Source organism: Macaca thibetana, chromosome 6 (genome assembly GCF_024542745.1).
Source record: "Macaca thibetana thibetana isolate TM-01 chromosome 6, ASM2454274v1, whole genome shotgun sequence".
NCBI lineage: Eukaryota > Metazoa > Chordata > Mammalia > Primates > Cercopithecidae > Macaca > Macaca thibetana.
Genome location: NC_065583.1, coordinates 109,845,052 through 109,871,822, shown reverse-complemented (window position 1 = coordinate 109,871,822; position 26,771 = coordinate 109,845,052). Strand labels below are relative to the sequence as shown.

The following is a 26,771-nucleotide window of genomic DNA, read 5'->3' as shown; positions in this document are numbered from 1 at the left end:
ATAATAACCTGTTTAAATTTGTGAGGAAATGATTGGGGGTGAAGAATTTTTTTTTTTTTTTTTTGGAAAGTACCATGAAATTTATTAGTCACAGGTTGCTCTGTGTTCTCTCAAATGCATCTTTGTACCTCTCTTAAGTCATCCTTAAGAGCTAATTTGACACAAAGACTTATATATACAGTGTCTCATTAAAGGTTTTCCTTTCCTGCTGTTTTGGTAAATACTAGACAGTTTTCATAAAAAAGCATTTTATTTTATTTTAAATATTTACTGATTTAGAAGCTGTTCCTTCTGCTTCTATTTGACTTCTGACAGTGTAGTTAGAAGTCAGCATTTATAACTGGTATAATGTATGAAGCATTTAAAAGATATGGTCAGTCATAAAATGATAAAATGTTGTATTAAATTAAAGAAACTGAAAAAGATCTACCATTTGCGAGGCATCTGTGGGCTATGAAAAGGAGTAAACATGGTCTCTGCTTTTGCTCAGTAACTCCCAGTCCTAAAGTAGAGTGTCATGAAATCACTGAGAGCCTAGCTCTAAGATATGTCTCCCAAGGAGTTTGGTGTTTTCCCAGGCAAGCCATAAAAATTTAGATTGCAGCAGCTTAGTCCTTACTCATAAAATGAACAAATTCTATTATTTTCAGGTATGTATCTATGACTTTATAGATTTTTAAATACTTTATTAGAAAGTCATAGTTTATCTACATCTGAAATAACAGGCCATCTAATTGGGACAGGACTAATAACCAGAGCAAGTCCGTACGTCATTCACTGCACTTGAAATTGAACAGGAACTTCCATGGCCCCTGCCACGGAACCGTTTTATCCGTTCCGATTTTTACCCGTAATCCCAGGCCCAATGCATTCAAGCCTTTTCATTTGTTGCCTGTGATGGCTTACTGTCAGTGTAACTTCTAGGGAGAGGGCTCAGAGTTCTCTCAGAAATGAGAGGCCAGAGTTGGCATCTCCATTGGGAGCTCAGTAATGTACACAGTTTATGCTGTAACCAACTACATCATGAAAGCGTGCCATCTGTGGTTGGCCTTCATCACACGCAATTGTGCTTAAGGTACAGGGGATGAGTACTTAATAGAAGCCTTTGTCAGCAAGGCCCCTTGGTGTGGCAGAGGAAGGTTCAGGTTAGAAAATAGAAGGCATGAGTTCTTCTGCAGCTACTTGTGGTCTTAGGTCAAAGTACTTAACTTATGCATACTTCAGCTTTTCCTGTTTGTAAAACAAAGGGAATACAGTTTTACCAGGGTTCTTAAAGGGACTACTTAAGAGGCCATTTATTAAAGATGACAAATTTTTTAAGTGTTTTAGAAGTAAAAGTGCTGTCATCTTTAGATGAGAGAAGAGACTTGGGACTTAAGATATTTAATTATTTTCCTTTTCCCTGTTCTGACGAGTTTAGTTTGCTTACTCTGTAGAAAGTCTGGAGTAGGTGACCACTATGCTTTGGATGATCATCATGCCCTTCACTTAACTAGGAAGGTTGTGAGGAATCTAAATTATCAGAAGAAATTGGATGTGAGTACGATGTGTTCTTATATCTTTTATTCTCCTGAAATGCATTTCGACTCACTGCACCTTGAAATCATGTCTTTAAACAGGTTAACATGATCCGTATTTCTGCAGGTCACCATTGAACCTTCTGAAGAACCTTTATTTCCTGCTGATGAATTGTATGGAATAGTTGGTGCTAACCTTAAGAGGAACTTTGATGTCCGAGAGGTATGTGAAAGTGGAACTGTGAGCTTTTTGACCAGCTGTGAGTCTCTTTGTATGTGTATCTGTTTTCAAAGCTAAAGTTTGTTAAGATATGTTCATGCCTAGAAATAGATGTGGATCTCAGTAAGGAGTGACATATGTGGCAACGATACCTTTCCCTACTGTAGATATCATTGGTACAGAGTAAATACTAAAAGAGGGGAGTGGGGGACCTCAGTGACTGGAGAGTTTTCGTTGCACAAAGCGTGATTTGGTCATAAGTAAGACTCCATGTCCTGTGCACATTACGAATGATGTAAAGCAGCTTAACAATTGTCAGCTATTTCTTTTCATTGTTCTTATTTTGGGAAATGGAGGAAACGTCAGTAAGTCGTTGGAAGAAAAAGCATACCCTTTTAGATCAACATGACATTTGCATGATTAGACCTGATTACAGTTGAAAAAGTTGCTATGGTTACACATTGTCAACATAGTGTTCTGTAATTTAGATGGACAACTTTTAGGGTTTAGAGCGTATAGTCTTTTATTTTGTTCAGTATCCATAGTTGGCCGAGTAGTTCTTAAATTAGGAAATTATCTTAATATCAAATTCTGTGCTGGAAGTTTTAATATTTCAAATTATATTTTCCCCTTGACTATAAAATGTTATATATTAGTTGTGAAAAATATGGAAAATACAGAAAAAAATAAAATAAAATTGCATATAATTCCACCCTCTAGAGAAGGTGGCTAATATTTGGATGTTTTAGCTTAATGTGCATATACACACATTTTTATGTAGTTGAGATAGTGCATGTGTATTTTTTTTATTTTACTTTTTCTAGTTTAAATTATAAACATTTTCCCATGTCTTTAGAAATTCTTCATGAAATATTTTCTATGGCTAGATCTTAATTCCTATAATAGTACTTGGCAACATGGGAAGTAATCAGTGACTATTTTCTGACTGCATTGATGGATGTAACGTTCTGTTGTATGGATTTATTTAGGCAATACCCTAGCATTGCTAGTGGGTCTTAAATCCTGGATTTTATTGAGCTTCAAGTGATACATCACTTTAGCAAAGGTGACTTAGTTAATTGTAAATTTTTAAATTAGGTTTTTAGTTTGACTTTTAATTAATTATAAGCATAGAAAAAAATGGTACTTAAATTCTGACATACTTGAAAAATGTGTTGGGCCGGGCGCGGTGCCTCATGCCTGTAATCCCAGCACTTTGGGAGGCGGAGGCAGGCAGATCCCTTGAGTCCAGGAGTTGGAGATCAGCTGGCTAACATGGTGAAACCCCGTCTCTACCAAAATTACAAAAATTGGCCTGGCGTGGTGGCATGTGCCTGTAATCCCAGCTCCTTGGGAGGCCAAAACAGGAGAATTGCTTGAACCTGGGAGCAGAGGTTGCAGTGAGCCAAGGTTGCACCACTGCACTCCGGCCTGGGTGACAGAGTGAGACTTTGTCTCAAATAAATAAATAAAAGTAAATAAATAAATTACAAAAAATGAGTTGTTCCAGATAGCCAAGTTCTTTAGTTGGCTAATAATTCACCCTTTTTCGCGTAACCACTTTTTCCTTTATCCACAGTATTTATTGAATATTTGTTCTATTCAGGGGTTGTTTCAGGTGCCAGGCATACAGAAGCGAACAAACAAACAGATACAAATACATGCCTTCATGTTGTTTTCATTTCATTTTAATGGAAATCTTTTTAAAAAATAGACTTGTCTTCTTTTTTTTTTTTTTTTTTTTTTTTTTTTTTTTTTTTTAATGGAGTCTGGCTCTGTCGCCCAGGCTGGAGTGCAGTAGCGCGATCTCGGCTCACTGCAAGCTCCGCCTCCTGGGTTCACGCCATTCTTCTGCCTCAGCCTCCCGAGCAGCTGGAACTACAGGCGCCCAACACCACGCCCGGCTAATTTTTTTGAATTTTTAGTAGAGATGGGATTTCACCATGTTAGCCAGGATGGTCTCAAACTCCTGACCTCCTGACCTCGTGATCCACCCGCCTCGGCCTCCCAAAGTGCTGGGATTACAGGTGTGAGCCACTGCGCCTGGCCGACTTGTGTCTTCTTAAATAGTAATCTGGACTTATACCTTTTGCTGATCCATGGTCATTATTGTGAATATAATTTATTACATTTTTCTATATTGGCAAATAAACCTTATATGGAAGTCTTTTTTTTGTTTTGTTTTGTTTAGAGATCTGACTTGCCATGTTTCCCAGGCTGATCTTGAACTCCTGGGCTGAAGCAGTCCTCCTGCCTCAGCCTCCCAAAGTGCTGGGGTTACAGGCGTGAGCCACCACACCCAGCTCCTTATATGGAAGTCTTAATAGTGTATGGTGCTGTGGGACAATGTTGGAATCTGAGTTGGGAAACCTGGGTTCCAGTTCTCATTCTCCCAGTCAATAGTCCTGGGTTTTAACCTCTCTGAACATTGCTTTCTGCTTCTAGAAATAGGGATAGTATCATGTTATCTGTCTGCTTCCTTTAACCCCCCATTCAACAGTTAAAAACTTTACATTCTTTTAAAAAATTGTATTAAAGTTATAGCTTTTAAGTTCAGCTTAAAGATACATTATTCTATGTATAAGTCTAGGAAATGTTCACATTTCCCCACTTCTTCCTAAGAAATTTTCAAATATGCTGAGATGTTCAAAGAATAATGCAATGATCACCTGTATATGAACCTCTTAGAGTCAACAATTGTTAGAATTTTGTGCCATTTGTGTGTGAAACACATTTTAAAGCACAGGCACACCTCAGATACGTTGTGGGTTCAGTTCCAGATCCCTGCAATAAAGTTAGTATCACAATAAAGTGAGTGAGTCACGTGAATGTTTTGGTTTTCCAGAGCATATAAAAGTTATGTTTATACTATATTGTAGTCTGTTAAGTGTGCAGGAGCACCTTGCCTTTAAAAAGTACATACCTTAATTTAAAAATACCTTATTGCTTTAAAACATGCTAACAATCATCTGAACCTTCAGTGAATCATCTTTTGCTGGTGGAGGGTCTTGCCTTGATGCTGACAGGGTGGAGGTTGCTGAAGGTTGGGGTGGCTGTGGCAATTTCTTAAAATAAGACAACAATGAAGTCTGCCAGACTGACTGACTCTTGCTTTTATGACATATTTCTCTGTAGTATGCAATACTGTTTCCTAGCATTTGATCCAGGGTAGAACTTTCTTTTTTTTTTTTTTTTTTTTTTTTTTTGAGATGGAGTCTCGCTTTGTCACCCAGGCTGGAGTGCAGTGGTGCAATCTCAGCTCACTGCAAGCTCCGCCTCCTGAGTTCACATCATTCTCTTGCCTCAGCCTCCCAAGTAGCTGGGACTACAGGTGCCCACCACCATGCCTGGCTAATTTTTTGTATTTTTAGTAGAGACGGGATTTCACTGTGTTAGCCAGGATAGTCTCAATCTCCTGACCTTGTGATCTGCCTGCCTCGGCCTCCCAAAGTGCTGGATTACAGGCGTCAGCCACCGCGCCCAGCCCAGGGTAGAACTTTCAAAATGAAAGTCAGTCCTCTCAAACCTGACTACTGCTTTATTAACTAAGTTTATGTAATACTCTATATCCGTAGTTGTCCTTTCACAGTGTTCGTAACATCTTCATCAGGAGTATATTCTATCTCAAGAAACTTCTTGTTTTGCTAATTCATAAGAAGCAGCTCCTCATCTGTGCTAGTTTGAACATGAAATTGCAGCAGTTCAGTTACCTCTTCAGACTCCACTTCTAACTATAGTTATCTTACTAATTCCACCATATCTGATGTGACTTCATCCATTGAAATCTTGAGCCCCTCAAAGTTACCCATGAGGGTTGGAATCAACTTCTTCCAGTATCTTTAATTTAATTAAATATCCTTAAATGTTGATATTTTGACCTCCTCACATGAATCGTGAATATTCTCAATGGCATCTAGAATGGCGAATCCTTTCCAAAAGGTTTTGGATTTACTTTGCCCAGATCTGTCAGAGGAATCACTATCTATGGCAGCTATAGCTTGCAGAAATATATTTCTTTTCTTTTCTTTTTTTTTTTTTTTTAGACGGAGTCTTGCTGTGTCGCCCAGGCTGGAATGCAGTGGCGAGATCTTGGCTCACTGCAACCTCTGTCTCTTGGGTTCAAGCAATTCTCCTGCCTCAGTCTCCCAAGTAGCTGGGATTACAGGTGCACGCCGCCACTCCCGGCTAATTTTTGTATTTTTAGTAGAGACAGGGTTTTACCATATTGGTCAGGCTGGTCTTGAACTCCTGACCTCAGGTGTTCCACCTGTCTCGGCCTCCCAAAGTGCTGGGATTACAGGCATGAGCCACCACGTCTGGCCCAGGAAATGTATTTCTTAAATAATAAGACTTAAAAGTAAAAATGACTCCTTGATCCGTGGGCTGCAGAGTGGATGTTATAATAGCAGGCATGAAAAGAACACTCATCTCTTTGTGCATCTCCATCAGAGTCTTGAGTGACCAGGTACATTGTCAATGAGCAGTAATATTTTGAAAGAAATCTTTTTTTCTGTGTAGTAGGTCTCAACAGTGGCCTTAAAAATTCATTAAGCCATGGCACAAATACATGTGCTGTCATCCAGGGTTTGCTGTTATGTTTATAGAGCACAGGCAGAGTAGATTTAGCATAATTCTGCAACTTAAAGTCACCAGCTGCATTAGCCTTTAATGAGAGAGTAAGCCGGTCCTCTGAAGATGTGGACTGACTTCTCTCCAGCTATGAAAGCCCTAGGTGGCATCTTCTTCCACCAGAAGGCGGTTTCATCCATACTGAAAATCTGTTGTTTAATGTAGCCACCTTCATCAGTGATCTTAGCTAGATCTTCTGGATAACTTGCTGTAGCTTCTATAATACATCAGCACTTGCTGCCTCACCTTATACTTTTGTGGTACAAATGGCTTTTTTTTTTTAAACCTCATGAACCAATCTCTGCTAGCTTCAAATTTTTCTTCTGCGACTTCACCTATGCAAGCCTTCAGGGAATTGGAGAGAGTTAAGACCTTGCTCTGGATTAAAGGGAATGTTGTGAGTGGCTTGATTTTCTATCCAGACTACTCCAACCTTCTCCATCTCAGCAACAAGGCTGTTTTCGCTTTCTCAACATTATGGATTTTTTGTGAAGATAAGTGAATGTATTTTATGTGGCCGGGTGGTGTTAATTGTAATGCAAATACAACATAGTTTTTCACTAAATGGCCCTAGATTGCTGTGCCCTTTGAGCGGTATCTCTGTGTGGAAGAATGATAGTTGTTACGGGTTAATTGCTTGTTAAAGGTACAATTTTTAGAGGTATATAGCACCCAAAACAGATAACTATGACATTCCCATTATATTACTGGATTTTTTAGGTAAAGAAGTAAAAAATAATTCAGAGTAAACTTTTACTTGATGGGAGAGAAAGATGTTGGGAAGCATTCACTCAGTTTTCAGCCTTTGCATCATACAAAACAAGCTTTTGATTGATGTGGCAAACAGAAAAAGGGAAGTGCAAACTATGTAGGAAAATAGTATGTATCCTCTAAAATAGTTTCTGAAGTTGAAAATAGGCTTCATGTTTAGAACTCCTTACAGTAGTCCTGATATATGGTGATAAGCCCCAGGGATAAACTATTCAACAATTTCTACTCCTTTGTACATATGTGGATGATCCTTCAAGTGTAACAGATTCAGAATCAATGAGTCTTTATTAAGGGCTTAATAATAGTGATAGCTGCACTTTAATGAGAGCCTGGCAGTATGCTTTAGTTAGCACTTTATTTTTATTTCTTACTTTTTTATTTTTCTTTTTTCTACCCTGTTAACTGATAGCGCTGTTTATCCTTTTTTTTTTTTTTCTAATTTATTATTTCTTGCTGAAAGGAATAGTTAGCACTTTTTACATTTTTTTTTGTAACAGATGAGGAAACTGAAGTTTAGAGAATTTTCTAGTTTCTCAGTGGCAGAGCTGAGAGTCAGAGCTGGCTTTTCATCTCAGCATGATTTTTATAGGTTCCTACTTTCTTACAAGTAGATCATATCTTCCCAGCTCTTCTGTTCCATCATTCCAGAAGTGAGAACTGAGACTCAGAGGGGTGAAGTGACTTACTCCAGGGCACACCAGTCATACATGGTACCTTAGATTGGAGCCTGTGTCTTCTGACTGTGAGCCCTGTCTCTGCCCATCTTTCTGATTGCATCCCTGAACCTCTGCCGGTGCATTCGAACAGTCCTTGAAACTCTAAGTCTAGCAACCAGCACTTGGAACCTTTCCTGCTTTTCTTGCATACAGCATGGTGCTGTTGCTTGTATAGTGAAGTATAAAATCAGAACCCAGAATGACTTCAGGGCATTGACCAGGCATGTCAAATGAAATTCTAGTGAGATTTTCTGTGTAGTGTAAAATGTTGTGAAAGTGACAAATTCACTGTGAATTGTTTTCCTGTAAGTAACTTTAATACAAAAATTATTTTGTAATATAATTTCTGAAGGCCAGTGTTGTTTTTCCTCTTAGGTCATTGCTAGAATCGTGGATGGAAGCAGATTCACTGAGTTCAAAGCCTTTTATGGAGACACGTTAGTTACAGGTATAAAGGTGAAGAATTGAAAATATGAACATTTTCTGCTGCTTTGAAAATCAGGAATCTCTTGTCTCAAGACTTTGATACACTTGGCATGGGCTTTGTTGTTGAGAGCACTACAAATGTGTGAGCCGGTTTTCAAAAGGAACTGCAAATGTGTGAGCCAGTTTTCAAAAGGAACTGCTTTATAAAGACAAATTTGTAGCTTAATGGCTTCATGGATCCAAATAGTTTAAAATGGTAATAGCCAGATGCTGTAGTGTGGGTCCCTATCTGTGACTTTGTGATATTAGTTGTATAAAAAGGTTCTTATAGTAAAATTAGTAGAAAATACTTCTAGTTCTTTTTGTTTTTCTGGATAACAATAATTATTTTGAAAATTTCAGCACTGTTTCCTTTGTTCTTCAATGTCCAATTCGACGAGGAAGTTTTATATTGTGTTTAGCTTCCCAAAAGGATATAGAGTGAGTTAAACCTTCTCACAGCCTCTGTGTAGGTCTTAAACTGATTCATGCAGACACTAGATTGAGAATTCAGTATATCTTGTCAGGAAAACCAAAATAAGGATGTTTTTAAAAGTTTTATTTTTAATCTAAAGTGTTTAGTTCATAGGCCTTTGAAGAAGTTTTTAAGGTAGATGCTAGACCTATAATAATCTGTTTAGGACAAATGGAAGAACAAATTTTATGAATTTCACTTGGTCATAAAAAACTTGAAAATATAATAGTTAGTCAAAGGTAATGTCAGGGTAGGAAAAAGCTAGCTACAGAAATCCAAACTGCAAATATACATTGAGGCTTAAGGATAAATCACAGTACTTTGTCCTAGTTTGATTTGTGAACAAAAGAAGGGTTCACACTGGGAGTAGAATTTATGTTTTTGTACTTAGGTGTTTAAGTGATTAAAAGCTTTTTGTTTGATATATAGACAGGATTTGTCACCAAATTGTTCAGAATGTAACAGTCATTGTGTAGCAGTTTAAAACAAGTCAAAGCTGTTTCTGCTTTCTCTAAAGATGGATGGGCTCTCTTTGTCATCTGCTTGTATGGATTTGCCTCCTACTTGCTAAAAGCCCTGTGGCACTCTTGTCCCCAAGAATACACACCTGGTTTCTTCCATCTTTTGACTATACTGGAATTCAAATACGTTTAGAGACAGAGAAGGGGAGTGAGAAGGAGAAGAAGGGAATGAGAGGCTGGTGGTGGGGGGTGGGGGTGGGGGTGGGGGTGGCAGATAAGAAGGGTGGGAGGAGGAATGAGAAGGTGGGAGGCATAAAGGGTGAGGAGGTGAGAGGGGAGGACAGATTTTTCTGGGTCTCAAGTGTCTCTGGAAGTTCCTCAGGGTTTCCTCCTGCCTCAGCAGTTACCATGTGTAGCCTCTAGTTGTTTCTTGGACACTGTGCTTTCCCATTTCTAACTCAAGTTTGGATCAGGCATTTGCTGAAGGCCCTCCCTCTATGGGTGTCCCTAGTAGGGTGGGGACATGTTCCCTACTCAGCACATCCTGTCTGTACCTGGAGATCCTCTAAGCGGCGCCTAGTGTGGGTTGAATCTAAGTAGTTAACAGGGTTGCACATTTGCAGGGGTAGCATCTTTCCAGTGAGTGATGTTAAATTCCCATGTCTTTGTGCAGTGAAGCAGGACTAAGAATGGATTACTGGACTTTTTGGAAGTTTACCCCTTTGTGAATTGCTTCTGTAAGTGGCAGTGCCATTTAGGATGTACTGCATAGGGTTTTGGCTGGGATTTTAGGACTGAAAGACATGTAGGTGGCATCAAATCAGGGTTTCATTGTATCACATTAAATTAACATGATAAATTATCCGGGTGTAGTGACTCCTGGGGCCTATAGTCCCAGCTACTTGGGAGGCCAAAGTGGGAGGATCACTTGAGCCCGGGAGTTTGAGGCTGCAGTGAGCCATGATCTCACCATTGCATTCCAGCCTGGGTGACAGAACAAGACCCCGTCTCATAAATAGATAAATAAGAACATGATGATTTTTAAAAAGTCATAAATCCAGACAAAGCCAGAGTAAAGAAAAACAAAAAAAAATAAAACAAAAAAACAACCAAATCTTTCAAGATTCAGGCTGGGTGTGGTGGCTCATGCCTATAATCCCAGTACTTTGGGAGGCCAAGGTGGGAGGATCACTTGAACCCAGGAGTTCGAGACCAGCCTGGCAACATAGCAAAACCCTATCTCTACAAAAAATACAAATACTAGCTGGGTGTGGAGGTGAGTGTCTGTAGTCTTAGCTACTCAGGAGGCTGAGGTAAGAGGGAGGATCACTTGAAGCATGAGAATTTGAGGCTGCAGTGAGCCATGATTGTGCTACTGTGTTCCAGCCTAGGCAACAGAGTGAGACCTTGTCTCAAAAAAAAATTCAGTTTTCTGGCTTATCAGTATGTTGACACTCTCTCTTATCTGTTAATTTTTCTTCAATAATTATTTTGATATTAAAAATGATATTTTTATAGTATCCCTAGTGTCTGGTACATACTGGACACTCAGATATATTAAATGAATAAATGGATAATACACTCAGCCAATTATTTAACCAAATCAGTCAAGACAAATGGATAACTCTACATGTATCATGACCCTTTCTAGAAGCAAAAGAAACCAGACTCTAGGACCTTAGGAACAAGAAGATTGTGACATGAGCTGTTTTATACCATAGACAAAATCTCTTTGCATTTTAAACTTGGATCCAATATTAAAGAATGTGTAAATATGCCTCTTTCTTGTGAATTAAAAGCCCTTGGAAAAACACAAACCATAAATCTTCTTTGAATTTTCTTTTGAGGATTTGCTCGAATATTTGGGTACCCAGTAGGTATCATTGGAAACAACGGAGTTCTCTTTTCTGAATCTGCAAAAAAGGCAAGTACTGTTAAAAATATTTCAAGATTTTCTGTTTTAATGTAACATAACATTGAAGGTCAAATAATGAGTTAAAATTTCTTGCATAAAAGTATAAAAATGCTTAACTAGATGCCTCAGCAACCAGAATACTGTGTGTGCAGGCGTGTGTGTGTGTGTGTGTGCATGCGTGTATATATATGTGCATGTACGTTAGTATTTGAAACAGTTTTTATGGTGGTTTACATTAACGTGCTGTGATGAACCATCTGGAGCACTATTAAAAATGTACTCATTTTAGGAAAATTCTCCTAAGATACTTGAGTTACAATTGCTATAGAGGACATGTACATGTTCTCATGATAGAGAATACTTGTCCTGAAAGTGCTTCATGTCCTGGAGGGACTCAGAGGACTCATGGTTCAAAGATTCAGGTGGTTCTGAGACATGATCTGTTTATTCTCTTCTATCCCATTATCACTTTAACTTTATTATATTTTTACTTTTTGGAAATGGGAATAGTGGGTCTTTGTTACTGGACCCATGGCTTTAAAAAAGGAAATTCTTTTTGTTTATTATTATCATTATTTAATTTAACTCCAAGACAGCAAAAGAAAGAGGGAGTTCTTGAATATCTTTTCGCTTGGTTATTATTTGATTTCATATATCGTCTCAGATTTACCTAAACTTGGATAAATATAATTCATATACTTATTTGATAAAAATGTCTTTAAAAAAATTTTAATTCACCAAACTGCTTCGGGAAATAAAATGTTTCCTTAAGAAAAAATATGTTTAGTATTGCTTTTTCTCTTGAAATAACAGGGTCAAAGGTCTCTTTATTGATGCAGGTAATAGGCAGCTAAGCTCTTTAATACCCTAATTGAGGAAGAATTTGTCTTTTGTGAAATTTTTTATCAATAAATTTGGTTTCTGTATTCTGCCATTTATTATTACTCCTTCAACTCAATGATAAAATGAGAACAAGGAATTAAAAGTAAAGAAAATATAAATAAAAAATCACTTATAATTATACCAGAAATAGCTTTTAGTAACATTTTATTATTTTTTCTTAATAGTTTCCCTTTTTAAAAAATTGATATGCTATATATAGAGAGGTTTTGCATGTTTTCATTTAATAGTATATAGACAGTATTTCTCAAAATATTAGATATTCCTGAAATAATGACTTTTAATGAATATACATTTATTTCAATAGAGGAAATGTCAGACTGAGTCCAAACAAACTCTGCCTGGCTTTATGTGTCAGCTTGGCACAAAGAAACCCCTGAGGAGTTACGTTTGGCCTCCGCCTGACATTTCATTTGTTGAAATAAGCCCCAAAGGTCTGTGTGATTTTCTCATTCTTGTAAATGTAGTCATATTGAAGTCGAGCAATTACTTTGCGGTTTTGTACCTGACAAGGCATTTCCAGCAGACGTAAAGAGATCTTCAGAGTAAAACATAAAGGAAATGGCTTATAAGAGTTTCCTTACTCATACAATCTTTAGGGAAGGAATAGCTGTATTTTTGTATGATTAAATAATTTCCTAAATTCAAGGTTAGAAGATCTCTATCACTCATCTAATCTAAAATCCCATTTATCTGGGGAATGTTGGCAAGAAAGATGTATTTACTATAATCTTGATGCATGAAAGAATTTCAGATGATCATCAAAACGGAAATGTCATCCTTCATATGCTGGGAGGGTTTATATTCTGGCTTTTCTAAAGTGGAGAACTAGAGAATTATCATATAGCAGAGTTCAGCAATTCTCATTGGCATCAGTTATTTCTTTTCTGTTACTTAAGTTTCACTTGCTGTTTACAATGTTAGTGATTGACCTCTTTCTTTCTTTCTTTCTTTCTCTTTCCTTCCTTCCTTCTTTCTTTCTTTCTTTCTTTCTTTCTTTCTTTCTTTCTTTCTTTCTTTCTTTCTTTCTTTCTTTCTTTCTTTCTTTCTTTCTTTCTTTCTTTCTTTCTTTTCTTTCTTTCTTTCTTTCCTTCCTTCCTTCCTTCCTTCCTTCCTTCTTTCTTTCCTTCTTTCTTTCTCTTTCCTTCCTTGCTTCCTTCCTTCCTTGCTTCCTTCCTTCCTCCCTCCCTCCCTCCCTCCCTCCCTCCCTCCCTCCCTCCCCCTCCCTCCTTCCTTCCTTCCTTCCTTCCTTCCTTCCTTCCTTCCTTCCTTCCTTCCTTCCTTCCTTTTTCTTTTCTCTTTTCTTTTCTTTCGTCTTTTCTTTCTCTTTTCTTTCCTTGGAGTCTCGCTGTGTTGCCCAGGCTGGAGTGCAGTGACGAGATCTCGGCTCACTGCAAGCTTCTCCTCCCAGGTTCACGCCGTTCTCCTGCCTCAGCCTTCCGAGTAGCTGGGACTACAGGCGCCTGCCACCATGCCCGGCTAATTTTTTTGTATTTTTAGTAGAGATGGCGTTTCACCATGTTAGCCAGGATGGTCTCGATCTCCTGACCTCATGATCCACCTGCCTCTGCCTCCCAAAGTGCTGGGATTACAGGCATGAGCCACCACGCCCGGCCTTTGCTTCATCCTTGACACAATAGTCTTAGAGCCATGTGCCAGTGATTATACAGGTGATTGTGAAAACGAGGATAGTACAGACCTACAGTTACATATCCTATTGACAATGGAGTAGCACTGTACTCTTACTATAAGGTAAGACTAGCCAAACAAAGGGTATTCTTAGCCAGGAGTGGTGGCACATACCTGTAGTTCCAGCTACTCAGGAGGCTGAGGCAGGAGGATTGCTTGAGCCCAGGAGTTTGAGCTGCAGTGAGCTATAATTGTGCCACTGTACTCCAGCCTGGGCAACAGAGTGAGACCATGTTTCTTAAAAAGAAAAAAAAAAGAAAATTAATAAGAGAAAAAATTTTAAAGGGGAGTATTCTTTCTTGTATTTGGCTGAAGTTGTGGTATTTGTAGAATGCATGATGATAATAGAGTTAATTCCCTTTTAAAAAGATTTTTGTTATTTGCTTATAGGGTACTCACTTTATCCAGGTATGCTGCCAAAGAAATATTCCTCTGCTATTCCTTCAAAATGTTACTGGTAAGAAAATAGCTTAATCAGTTTGGTTGTATTGATTCCAGAGCTGTACCATCAGTGTGGCTGATGTATTGGACAGCACACATGTAGACCACTTCATCAGAGCAGTAAGTTCTACTGGACATGCTCTTTCTGGAGGCCCTTTAAGAGTTAGCACTTTTCTTCATGAATGTTAAATATTCTGAGGAGATTATCCATATTTTCTTTCCCTCAAATAGCTGGGCCTGCAGGCATGTGCCACCATGCCTGGTTAATTTTTGTATTTTTGTAGAGACATAGTTTCACCCAGACCACGTTGCCCAGACTGGTCTCAAACTCCTGAGCTCAAGTGATCTGCCTGCCTTGGCCTCCCTAAGTGCTGGGATTACAAGTGTAAGCCACCACACCTGGCTGATTATTCATATTTTCTAAGCAAAGCCATTTCTGAGTTATATACATGATCAGCATTCACATGGCCATCCTTTACTCCTGTGTGTGCACAGCCACACACCCAGAAAGCAGCAGGAGCATGATCTGATCACTGAAGAGAGCATCATGCTTTTTCCAGGACTCTGTTCCTCCTCCTCAAGATTTCAGACACATGCTATGGTCTTCCCTTTTATTGTACAGTTAATTCTACTTGAAGCAACATCATTTTAAAATGTATGTGTATACCCTGATCCAAAGTCTGGGGATTTGAGTTTTGGCCCCAAAGAATTGTATGACCAAAGTGTGAGATACGTCACCTCTCTGGACTTCATACTCCAGAGATGACCTGAACATGGTGGATACATTTATTTTTAAGGTCTGTTATGGTTCAAGAGTTCTCTTTCATAAGAATTCTCTGATTCTCTGGTATCCTTCATTATATGTTGCAGAGTGTCTGACATATACAAGGCACTCAGATATGTTGGTTAGCAGAAAACAGCCTCCCCCATCCCAGGCTACCTCAGCTTCAAAGGAAGGAGAGGCTCTTAGTAGTTGTTGGGATCAGGCAAGCCTCTATGAGAAGGAAGAGTCAGGCTCTTGGAAGTCAACAGGACTTGAAATAGTACTGGTGCTAAAGCTTCTTCATCCTGTGAGCTACTTAGGTTCGTATTTGGTTAGATGAGTGTTGAGAGAAGTTATATCCAAATGGCAGCCTAAGAGGGTCCTATGTGGCAACCTATGTAAGAGGGCAGATAGAAAGGATTCTGAAGCCTAACTATACCAGAGTTCTTGTTTCTAATAATGATTCCTGGATTGTTAACCACCACGCAGTTAAAACTCTGTGGTTTGAAGATATCTACATTTTTGTTTTGTTTTGGCCCTGTTGGGTTGAGTTTAGTTTTTCAGCATTGCATTTGAGATTCCTGTGCGATATTCACCTGGAGGCATATCGTAGACAGGTGGATAAGTCTCAGCACAGAAGAGGTGTTTTAGGTAGAGATGAAAATGTAGATGTCATCCGAATATGGAGGTGATTTTAAAGCTGTGGGAATAGATAAGAACCCCCCTGAGAGAAGAGAAGGTTCAGTGACAGTCTTCGAGTACCTCTGATTTTTTCCTTTTTCTTCAAGAGTAAAGGAAGATGGGGAGCATGATTATGCAGTTTTCTTAAGATGGGAAGAAGAAGGATTTGAGAAAGCCAAGTGAGAAGCTTCACTCGTCTTTTTGAAGGCAGGATCCCCTCCAGAGAAGAGAGGGGTGGTGGGTCGGGTTGGGTGCGGTGAGAACTGGAAGACAACTGATATTTGAAGTAGGTATCGTGGGAATGTTACAGTGGAGTCAAGGCTGGGGAGATTGAGGAGTTTCTGAGCTTTTCTAGGGTCCAGCTGAGTAGGGTAGCTGCAGGAAGCAGATGGTGCCAAGTAATGGGCTGTGCTGCCTTTCCTGTGGTGAGTGCAGGAGGGGCACGTGCTCTGGAGGAACTGGTTGGGTTGAATTGGATGACCAGATACTGGAGTTTGGCAAACCAGGGATAGTGACAGTCAGTGAGGCAGGTGAGTGTGCAGGTCCACAGATGGAAGAAATGCCTTCGCTGGAGACTGGGTGGGGGAAGGAGACAAGTGAAGCCCAACTCAGTGTTATAAGGTGGAGAAAGAGGAACCCAAGTTCTGGAAGGCAGTGAAGTTACAGAGCAGCCTCCAGAGAGCTAGGGGCTTGAAGAAATAGAAGGATCCTGTATTGAAATGGAAAAATAGTTTCTTTTTAACCTTGCTATTGAGTCACTGGCAGGGACTGTTAGCATCTCTGTGAAATATTCATCTTTATGTCATCAAAGTTTTAAAGCATCACTTTAGAAAGAACAGTCTGTTTTAAAACCAGGTCAGTGAAGGCTGAAGCCCTCATTGTTGGGCTCATCACAGCACTTTGTCCTTGGCTAGGCATGTCACATTCTTTTCAGCATCAAGCTGCTTCTTTGACATCATCTCTTTTTTAAAAAGTTTTCTTTATTTATTTTTAAATAGAGGTAGGGTCTCGCTTTGTTGCCCAGGCTGGTCTCAAACGCCTGGCTTCAAGTGATCCTCCCGCTTAGGCTTCCCAAATTGTTGGTATTATGGGGGTGAGTCATAGCATCCAGCCAAGATCATCTCTTGAAGATAGATTGCATCCTCATATTGTTTGAAGGTTTCTATGTGCATCCAGATGAACTGCTTTAAGAAAATTTAGAAAGTGATTAGAGAAAACTTTATTTTATCCTTTCAAAGCAAACTTTTTAAGGGTATGTTTCACATATATACATTTTCTTAAGGCGAGAGGCGTTTAGTAAAATGAGTTTAGTAAAACAAGATGTCCTTTTGGTGGAATTGCATTCCACATATTAATCCCATCACCCAGAGGCTGTCTTTCTGATCCTTCTCTCAGGATTTATGGTTGGTAGAGAGTATGAAGCTGAAGGAATTACCAAGGATGGTGCCAAGATGGTGACCGCTGTGGCCTGTGCCCAAGTGCCTAAGATAACCCTCATCATTGGGGGCTCGTACGGAGCTGGAAACTATGGGATGTGTGGCAGAGCATATAGGTAGGGTGTCATGATTTTCTCTGAAACAAAGAAACATACTTTGAGTGTAAAATACATGGTCAGTTTATTTCAGGTTTATTTGAAACACAGAATGCCATTTCCAGATCTCAATCAATTATACCATAATTTGTATCATCTGGAGGGGTGAAATGAAATTTAGTGCCAAAGGTGTTATTTGGAAGAAATCTACAATGGGAGTCAAGAAATACTTGAAATAGCTGATAATGAAAATGCCACACATTAAGATTTGTGCAATGCAGCTAAAGTCTGGCTCTGAGAAAGGTATGTAGCCTTAAAGGCATATATGGGAAAAGAAGTAAGACTGCAAGTCAATGAGCTAAGACTTCAGCTGTGGGAGGTTCAAAGAACAGCATGTTAAACCCGTGACAAATAGAAAGGATATAATGAAGAGCAGACATCAGATAGAAGAATCAGCATAGCCCAAAGTTGGTTGATTTGAAAGGTTAACAAACTTGATAATCCTGTGCTTAAACTAAAAAATAAAGAGAGATGGCACATAGGACCACTATCAGGAATGGAAAACAGGACATGACCGTAGATCATGAGAGGATATTATCAACACTTTTATACCCAGAATTACATGGAGAACTTAGAAGTCCCGTCTGTGCTCAGGCCCCTCCTCTGGAGTCTAGTCTGGGGTGGGTTCCAGGCATTTGTATATTTGTGAAAGCTCCACAGATTATTGTAATGTGCAGCCAGAATCAGGAACCACTAATTTAAAAGGCAAACATGGGCCTCTGAAAATCTATGTTGTATATTGACTTAACTTGCTTATTATTTCTTTTTTTCTCCCAGCCCAAGATTTCTCTACATTTGGCCAAATGCTCGTATCTCAGTGATGGGAGGAGAGCAGGCAGCCAATGTGTTGGCCACAATAGCAAAGGACCAAAGAGCCCGGGAAGGAAAGCAGGTCAGTGTCATTTTCTCTTGTTTCTCCCTGGGTTTGCCTCTCACTATAAACACCCTGGAGTCAAGGAGCAGCATGCTCGGAAGCCCTTAGTGTTCGTGGCTGGGGACCTGGCACACGCTGCCTGGCCATATTTAGACGGTGCTGCCCTGGAAGTTGTTCCAGCAATCGAGGCTCACAGGATTTCTGTTCTTTTTCTTTTTAAAGCCGTTTCATATGGGGTACCTTCTTTGTGGCCATTTAAAATTTTTTCAGAATTTCCAAGAAAACACTTTGTTTTCTTATTTTTAATTTTTAAGACAGAGTCTTGCTCTGTCACCCAGGCTGGAGTGCAGTGCTGCAATCTCAGTTCGCTGCAGCCTCCGCCTCCTGGGTTCAAGCGATTCTCATGCCTCAGCCTCCTGAGAAGCTGGGATAACAGGCATGCGCCCCCACGCCAGACTAATTTTTGTATTTTTAGTAGAGACGGGGTTTCACTATGTTGGCCAGGCTACTCTCAAACTCCTGACCTCAAGTAATCCGCCCACCTCCCAAAGTGCTGGGATTACAGGTGTGTGCCACTGTGCCCAGCCAAGAAAACACTTTAGAAACTGCCAGTAAGTATCTGAGGCATAAAGATGTTTGATTCTTAGTCATTTGTACTTAGTGAGATTTAAATAAGTCTGATGTACTACTTTGATTTTATGACCAAAAGCAGCAGAATTTTGTTCTTTCTATTTTACTTTTAGATTGTTGTTAAGGATACCCTGAGTGGGAGGGCTCCGTCATCTATTGAGAATTGAATAACATTATCCTGTGTATAAATGAAGAAAAATGGAAAGGGCAGTGGAAACTTGATAAAAGGCAAATCAGCAAGCAGCTGCTTTTAAAATGAATTCTTTTGTTTGTGTCTCTGTTGGAGATTGTTTTGAAATTTTGCATTAATTTTTATTAGTTACAACTTTTAACTCTTGTGTAAGTACCAAGTAGGAAGATGATGGATGTGTGTTCCTGAAGTTGCTTAAGTGCACTGTTGTCTCATTATGGGAAGGAATGAAATGAAGGGAGCCCTGTCTGCTCTGTGCAGGAATCATCAGGTCTTCCACCTAGATTGTGGAGTGAGGTACTGTAAAGCCAGAGGGTGGTTTCTGCCTCCCTGAATGCATCCACCCATGCCTCACATCCCTAGTTGTCTTTTCCAAGCACAGGGAACTCTGGAGGCTTACATTGAGGTTTCAGATTCACTTTAGTACCTATTACTGTCAAAGGAAATGGATAGCTTTGCTTTTGTGCGAGTGGTTGGCGTGTGGGGGTGTGGGCGGGGGAGGTGGTATATGAAATTCTACCTGATACTTCAAAGACATGTCTGAAACTCTATGAAGCCTAGCATGGTGATCTCTCATTAAGTAGTTGTTCTTTGATTACTTCAATATACAGATACTTGAGTTCATTCATTTTCATATAGGAAAGGAAAGCACAGTGTGTTAATGGTTCTCCCTTAGAATTCATGACCTAGAAAATGATATTAAGGTATTAACGTATTTACACAAAAGAAGGTAGGGTTTTTTTTTTTTTTGGAATAAGTCATTTGTTTCTGGTGTCGAGTTGCTTTTTGAGTTGAAAATATTTTTCAGGGTTTCAAATTAAGTTCTGAAGATTTTTACATCTGAATTAATTATCACTTGATCCTTGTAATACTGATGGGAAGGCTGTGAAATTCTTAATTAGGGAAAAATATCTTTCAGTTCTCCGGGAACTTGACTGAAAATGTTATTCAAGATTTGGTTGGTATACTACCCCTTTAAACTTAAACATTTAAGCTTAAGTTTTAAATTTTGGCTATTTTAAATGAAAATCTCATACTTCTCCACGTTGTTAACTGGAGGCTGCTAAGTGTAATGCAGCCCTTTTGTTAGGTTGTGTAATTCACATCCATTATTGTAACCTGTTGTGATACACAGTACCCTGGGTTTTCACCTTATGTGAAATAGCCTCAGGATATTTTCTCTGCTAGGAGAGATGGGATGGGGCACTCACTTGATACTCATGTCTTAGGCGAGAGCATGTATGTTAATGATCACTTGTAATTTGTACATCACCATGCACATGTTAGTTGTAACATTATTATTCATGAAATCTGTTGTTTCTTTTGAATTGAGATGATCTAAACAGGGCCAGTTGTTCACTGAAGCTGACTTACTCATGGCCTTTTTTCCTTTAGTTCTCCAGTGCTGATGAAGCAGCTTTAAAAGAGCCCATCATTAAGAAGTTTGAAGAGGAGGGGAACCCTTACTATTCCAGTGCAAGGTGGGGGCCAGAACATCACTAACTCCCTGATGGGTGTAGATGGTGTTTAGGGGAGCAGCTTTACAGAGCTCTATGTAGTCAGGATGGTCCAGCATTCATAGGAACTGGAGAATAACCTGTGGACACACTTAATTTTGTACTGTTGTTTCTTTACAATGTGAATGGCTACTGCTGAAATGCCACCCCTCCTCCCAGCGTCCCTGCGCTGTGGACTCACCACCACTGGTCTGATTCCCGCTTCTCTTGTCTTGCCCCTAGTTGAGGTGTCTGGGGCCCGCAGGGGTCCTGCAGCCCGAGGTGGGCCATGCTAGGAGCTGAGAATAAGTTATAAGCTGGCTATGTTACTTCAGCAGTTCTAATTTTTGCTTAAAAACCCCTCTTCTTGATCATTTTGTTGTTACCCCATTTTAAGCATGAGACTGCTTGAACACTTACTGGCATCTGTTGACAAGCATGCTTGTACGTTTGGAAGGTGATTAGTCGCTGCCAGGGTCTGTGTGTCAGCGCCAAATAATTACCTCACAGACCATTGCTGCTGTTGGCTCTGTTTGTTTCTTACACCACTTAATGAGGTAATAAATTATCATGCCTGTCCCAGCTGAAGACCCGCTGGTGCCTGCTTTCACATCTGTCTTCAACAACTTTAGTGTTCTGCCTTCTGAAGACTAATCTAAGCTTCATGTCTTCCTTTCATCCCTTGGGCAGATGGAAAAAAGAAAGTAACTCTTTCTGCATCTTGTAAAATTAGCTTATGTTGTAATTTATGCTGGCGAAGGCAAACTGGAGAGGAGAGGGGAGAGAAAAGAAAATCAGGCCAGGCACAGTGGCTCACACTTATATTTCCAGCACTTTGAAAGGCCAGGGCAGGCGGATTGTTTGAGCCCAGGAGTTTGAAACCGGTGGGGCAACATGGCGAGACCTGGTCTCTACAAAAAAATATACAAAAATTAGCCAGGTGTGGTGGTGTGCACCTGTAGTCCCAGCTACTCAGGGTGCTGAGGCAAGTAGATCAGTTGAACCTGGGAGGTCAAGGCTGCAGTGAGCCGAGATCATGCTACTGTGCTCCAGCCTGGGTGACTGAACAAGGCCCTATCTCAAAAAAAAAAAAAAAAAAAAAAAAAGGCAAAAGTTAGAGTCCATTACAATTATTTGAATGGTTCCTTGGTGGATACAAAGACAAAACATACTGATTTTCAAGAACATAATTAGTTTGAGGAGATAAATAATACCATTTGGGTGTGTGTATGTGTTTTGTTTTGTTTTCTTTAAAGACAGAGTCTCACTCTGTCGCCCAGGTTGGAGTACAGTGACGTGATCTCAGCTCACTGCAATCTCTCCCTCCCGGACTCAAGCAATCGTCTTGCGTCAGCCTCCAAAGCTGGGACTACAGGCATGTGCCACCACTCCTGGCTAATTTTTTTGTATTTTTTGTAGAGAGGGGGTTTCACCATGTTGGCCAGGCTGGTCTTGAATGCCTGAGCTTGAGTGATCCTGCCTCAACCTCTCAAAGTGCTAGGATTACAGGTGTGAGCCACCTGTAATCATGGGTGGTCAGCATTTGGGATTTTTAAAAGGTCTTTTGCTAAATATATATTTTTACAAACAAATTTGCAGGTATATTTTGTTGTGGTGGTTTGATTCATTTAATTAAGAGCAAAATATTTTATAGTCTTTGAGAGCTAAACATGTTCCTGATTTGATCATCATGTAAACAGACATATAGTAGCCAGTAAATGGAAAGAAGCAATAGAAAGCCATATAAGAGGTTTGAGATGAAATATAAAATATATATTGTCAAGCTTTTCTATAGTTTTCTTTTCCACATAGGATTTTGACTGAAATACACAGGGACAGCTGAAATATTAAAGTTTGAAAAATTGCGTATTTGGTGTGAGCCATTAGCTTGTTTTTCAGCCCTGGCTAAGATAAGTCATCTCTTGCGAAAGAGTTATTATTTTCATACTAACATTATTATTATTATTATTATTTTTAATGGATTACATTCAAGGCAGAAGAGTAAATGGCCCAGAGAGACTTATCTTTGGAAATAAATGTTAACAGACAGTAAAGCTTTCTGTGGATCTGTAGTTTTTTGTTTTTTTGAGACAGAGTTTTGCTCTTACCCAGGCTGGAGTGCAGTGGCCTGATCTCAGCTCACCGCAACCTCTGCCTTCTGGGTTCAAGGGATTCTTCTGCCTCAGCCTCCCGAGTAGCTGGGATTACAGGCATGCACCACCACACCTGGCTAATTTTGTATTTTTAATAGAGATAGGGTTTCTCCATGTTGGTCAGGCTGGTCTCAAACTCCCAACCTCATGTGAACCACCCGCCTTGGCCTCCCAAAGTACTGGGATTACAGGTGTGAGCCACCCTGCCTGGCCGGATCTGTAGATGTTTAACCCTTCTGTTGAAACAGTTGGTGGCATGGAGACAGCAGCTTTCTTTCAAAGCTGAAAGGATTTCCAAGCCAGTTTACCTTCCTTGGGTTTAGTAAATCTCAGCTTCACAGTAAAATTCCCTGACCTGCTTAGGTTTGAACATGGCTAGGTCTGTCTTTTCAGAGACAAAGCTTGTCATGATCAGTTACTGTAACCTACAATGTTTTCCTTAATCCTAATAGGTTATATATGTAGCGTGCCAATTTGCTTCTGCTCAGTTGTTTTTATAATCAAACTTGTATCAGGCGTTTCATTAGCGCGTCTTACCTGGGGCAGTCTTTTTAATGAACATTATTAGGCAGCCCCTTCATCACCATGCTTGATGTGCTGCAGGCTTCAGAAGGGAGTGTAATCAATTCGCCTGATTGCCGATGACAAGAATGGCTTTCTTTTTATTGGGTGTTGATACTTTAGGGTCCCTACTATGAATGTTTTATGAGCAAAGATTTGATTCATGTCTGTCAATGTAAGAACGGTTTAATAATTGATGCCAGGTTCCGATACTGAAGGGAGTTTGTATAAAAAAAGCAAACTGCCACCTGCTAATAACCTTTGAAAAATAATATTTCTCAGTCATTTTTCCTTATACATTTGAGATTGTCAATGAAAAGGAAACTAAAATTTCTACTTAAAAGTTTCTTCCGCAAGCAGTTTAAAGTTCCTGTTTTTCCTATTGTAGCAAAAAATAAAGACCTACATTTGAAGATGTCTATTTTATTAATAAAATGTACTGAAGCTGGCCAGGTGCGGTGGCTCACACCTGTAATTACAGCACTTTGGGAGGCCGAGGTGGGCGGATCACCTGAGGTCAGGAGTTCGAAACCAGCCTGGCCAACATGGCGAAAAACCATCTCTTCTAAAAATACAAAAATTAGCCAGGTGCAGTAGCGCATTCCTGTAATACCAGCTGCTAGGGAGGCTGAGGCAGGAGAATTGCTTGAATCCAGAGGGCAGAGGTTGCAGTGAACCGAAATTATGCCACTGCACTGCACTCCAGCCTGGGTGACAGAGCAAGACTCCATCTCAAATAACAATAATAATAATAATAAATAAAATGTACTGAAGCCTATTCAATAATTTTCATAGTTCCTTAAGAGTTTGGGGGGGGGTTGGGGAATATACCTTTTCCAGTGAAGTTTGAAGTTATTACCTGGATATATATGGTTCTCCATATTAATGACAGAATACACCAACTTGGTTTGTATATTTGTGTGGGAAGAAAAGGAATAGGAAAATTTTTCCTGAAATAAGTAAACATATTTTCAAACCAGGGGTTACTTTGAGATCTCTTGTAAAAGTAGTTCCTTAAGCCTTAAGACATGACATTCTGTGGTGGCCTGGGATGAAAGTCGTATCATTTTTTTCCACCTTTTCCCCCTCTGTCTTGAACATAGTTTCTGTTGTGGATGCTAATCAGTAGATTCATATATTACCTGAAGGAAAACTTTCTTGGCATTTCTGCGCGTGGAGAGTGTATAAATGGTAGTTCGATGGTAAATTCATAACTCTTTGTTTCTTCTTTTGTCAGGGTGTGGGATGATGGGATCATTGATCCAGCAGACACCAGACTGGTCTTGGGTCTCAGTTTTAGTGCAGCCCTCAACGCACCAATAGAGAAGACTGACTTCGGTATCTTCAGGATGTAACTGGAATAAAGGATGTTTTCTGTTGGACATGTACCAAAAATTAATACATGTAGTAACCTTAGAAATTTAGACTTCTCGAACATGAGGCTATTACAGTAATTTTTTTAACACAGTGCATTGTACTTTTCTACCTTAAAAAAATCAGCGAGGATATTTATTTAATGAACGTCAATTCCTTTTAAATTTTCTCAGAGAATCTTCTCTGTAGCTCAGTTTTACCACCCATAAAGTGGAGACAGTAATTTACAGTTATCCTTTCTGACCCACAAGGTATGAAAATTTCTATAATCTGTAAACTCAGTTCTGTAATCTGTATTATTGAGATGATTAATATGAAGTTGTATTTTCACTGAAATGATTGTTTTGCTGGTTATGCTTGGTGATATTTTAGCAGGCTTATTTTTGACAGGCGTCTGTTACTTCAGTGGCATAAAGTGCTCTCACACTGCTGTGCAGCCATCACCATCATTCAGCTCCAGAATTTGTTCTCAGTCCCACACTGAAATTATACCATTCAAACAGTAGTGCTCCCATTTCCCCCTCCCTCTAGCCTGTGACATCTCCTTATTCTTTTTTTTTTTTTTTTTTTTTTTTTTTGAGACAGGGTGTTTCTCTGTTGCTCAGGCTAGAATGCAGTGGCATGATCTCGGCTCACTTCAGCCTCCACCTCCCAGGTTCAAGCGATTCTTGTGCCTCAGCCTCCCAAGTAGCTGGGACTATAGGCATGCGCCACCACACTCAGCTAAATTTTGTATTTTTAGTAGAGATGGGGTTTCACTATGTTGCCCAGGCTGGTCTCGAACTCCTGACTTCAAGTGATCCACCCGCCTCAGCCTCCCAAAGTGCTGGGATTACAGGCATGAGCCACCACACCTGGCCATGTTTCCTTATTCTTAAATGTATGTGATTCTCATGGTTTGATTTACTCTTGCTGGGCCATTTCAGCCCCTGTCATGGCTTCAATTGCCATCTAAATGCAGATGATTACTGCCTTGACAGTTCTTAACCCAGCTCTCCCCTGAGCTGCAGGCCTGCATATCCAATAGGTCTACTGGACATCTGTATTGGTTGTTGTGGAGGAACCTCTAGCTTGCTTGTTAAGCCCTACTGATTTTCACTATCCCCTGAATTCCCCCACTTATTTTTGTCTTTCACTCTCACAGGCCTTAGAAGAGGTCTATCTGCCTCCAGTCTTACTAGTCCAGTCTACCCCCTGGAGTAGGCCATCCTGAAGTGAAAAGTAATGTCACATGGTGCTCCCTTCAGTGATTTCTTGTAGAAGTACCAATCCCTGAATGCCACCAAGATCTTAACCTTCACATCTTTAATCTTTTTTCTTTGACTCCTCTTTGCACAGGAGAATGGCTCCAGCTGTTCTAGCTGTCTTTCAGTTCTTTGAACCTTCCCACCTTAGGGTCCATAAGGTTCCCTCTGCCCAAATTGTTCTACTCTCCCGTCTTCTTCAACACATCCTTCAGTTTAAGCACTTGCTTCTCTCAGTTTAAGCTCCACTTCCTTAGGGATGTCTCTGTGACCTCCCTTAGCTTCTCTACTCTATGCTCTTGTGAAACACTATCTACTTCCTTTGTCGTAAACTCATCATTTTACTATACACATTTCTTTCATATTGTCCTCCTGCTAGAATGTAAGCTCCGTGAGAGCAAGGATCCTCCCGTTTACCCTGTACCTCCAATGCCTGGCACTTGTAGGTGCTCAAATATATGTTGAATGAATGAAAAATCCATATTGTAATTGATGTCCTCCGGCCACATAGTTTTAAAATTAGGTGATTGATTGTATGACCGAATAGAACTATCAGATGTTTTCCTAATAAAGTCAATATTTCAGACATTTGTTTGTGATACTTAATATTTCAAACATTTGTGTGTACTTAATATTTTAAACATTTGTGTGTGACGTTCAGTGTGTATCAGGAAGTCAATTTAGTTTTTGTGGGGAGAATACAGATAGATGATCAAATTCAGTGGTAGGTTATGTTTTCAGAAGAAACACATTAAGTATATTAAAATAGTAAGTTACATTAAAATTTTAATGAAAATGCACATCTATGTCAAAACAAAATTTTCTATGTAAAGACTAGGTAATAGTCCTTTAGTAGGAACCATTAACAAGTCAAGGATTCATGGATATTTTAGGACTGCGTTTGCCTTTCTGGGAAGAAACTGGCCATCAATAAAACCACATTTAAGTGAATTGGATTTTTATTTATTTTTCTAGAGGCAGGGTCTTGCTGTGTTGCCCAGGCTGGACTTGAACT

The 26,771-nt window shown here is 39.7% G+C and overlaps 1 protein-coding gene across 1 annotated transcript in view; it reads left to right on the top strand.

Annotated features, from left to right (window-relative positions):
* The window catches only part of MCCC2 (methylcrotonyl-CoA carboxylase subunit 2), a 67,199-nt gene extending 40,859 nt beyond the window's left edge, over positions 1 to 26,340 (top strand). The window contains exons 9-17 of the mRNA XM_050793558.1: positions 1,437 to 1,536; positions 1,645 to 1,740; positions 8,229 to 8,301; positions 11,102 to 11,178; positions 14,149 to 14,215; positions 17,039 to 17,195; positions 18,012 to 18,126; positions 20,324 to 20,409; positions 24,376 to 26,340. Of these exons, the coding sequence (XP_050649515.1) occupies positions 1,437 to 1,536; positions 1,645 to 1,740; positions 8,229 to 8,301; positions 11,102 to 11,178; positions 14,149 to 14,215; positions 17,039 to 17,195; positions 18,012 to 18,126; positions 20,324 to 20,409; positions 24,376 to 24,493 (889 nt within the window). The 3' untranslated portion in view covers positions 24,494 to 26,340. The remainder of the gene's footprint in view (positions 1 to 1,436; positions 1,537 to 1,644; positions 1,741 to 8,228; positions 8,302 to 11,101; positions 11,179 to 14,148; positions 14,216 to 17,038; positions 17,196 to 18,011; positions 18,127 to 20,323; positions 20,410 to 24,375) is intronic.
* The last annotated feature ends 431 nt before the right edge of the window (positions 26,341 to 26,771 follow it).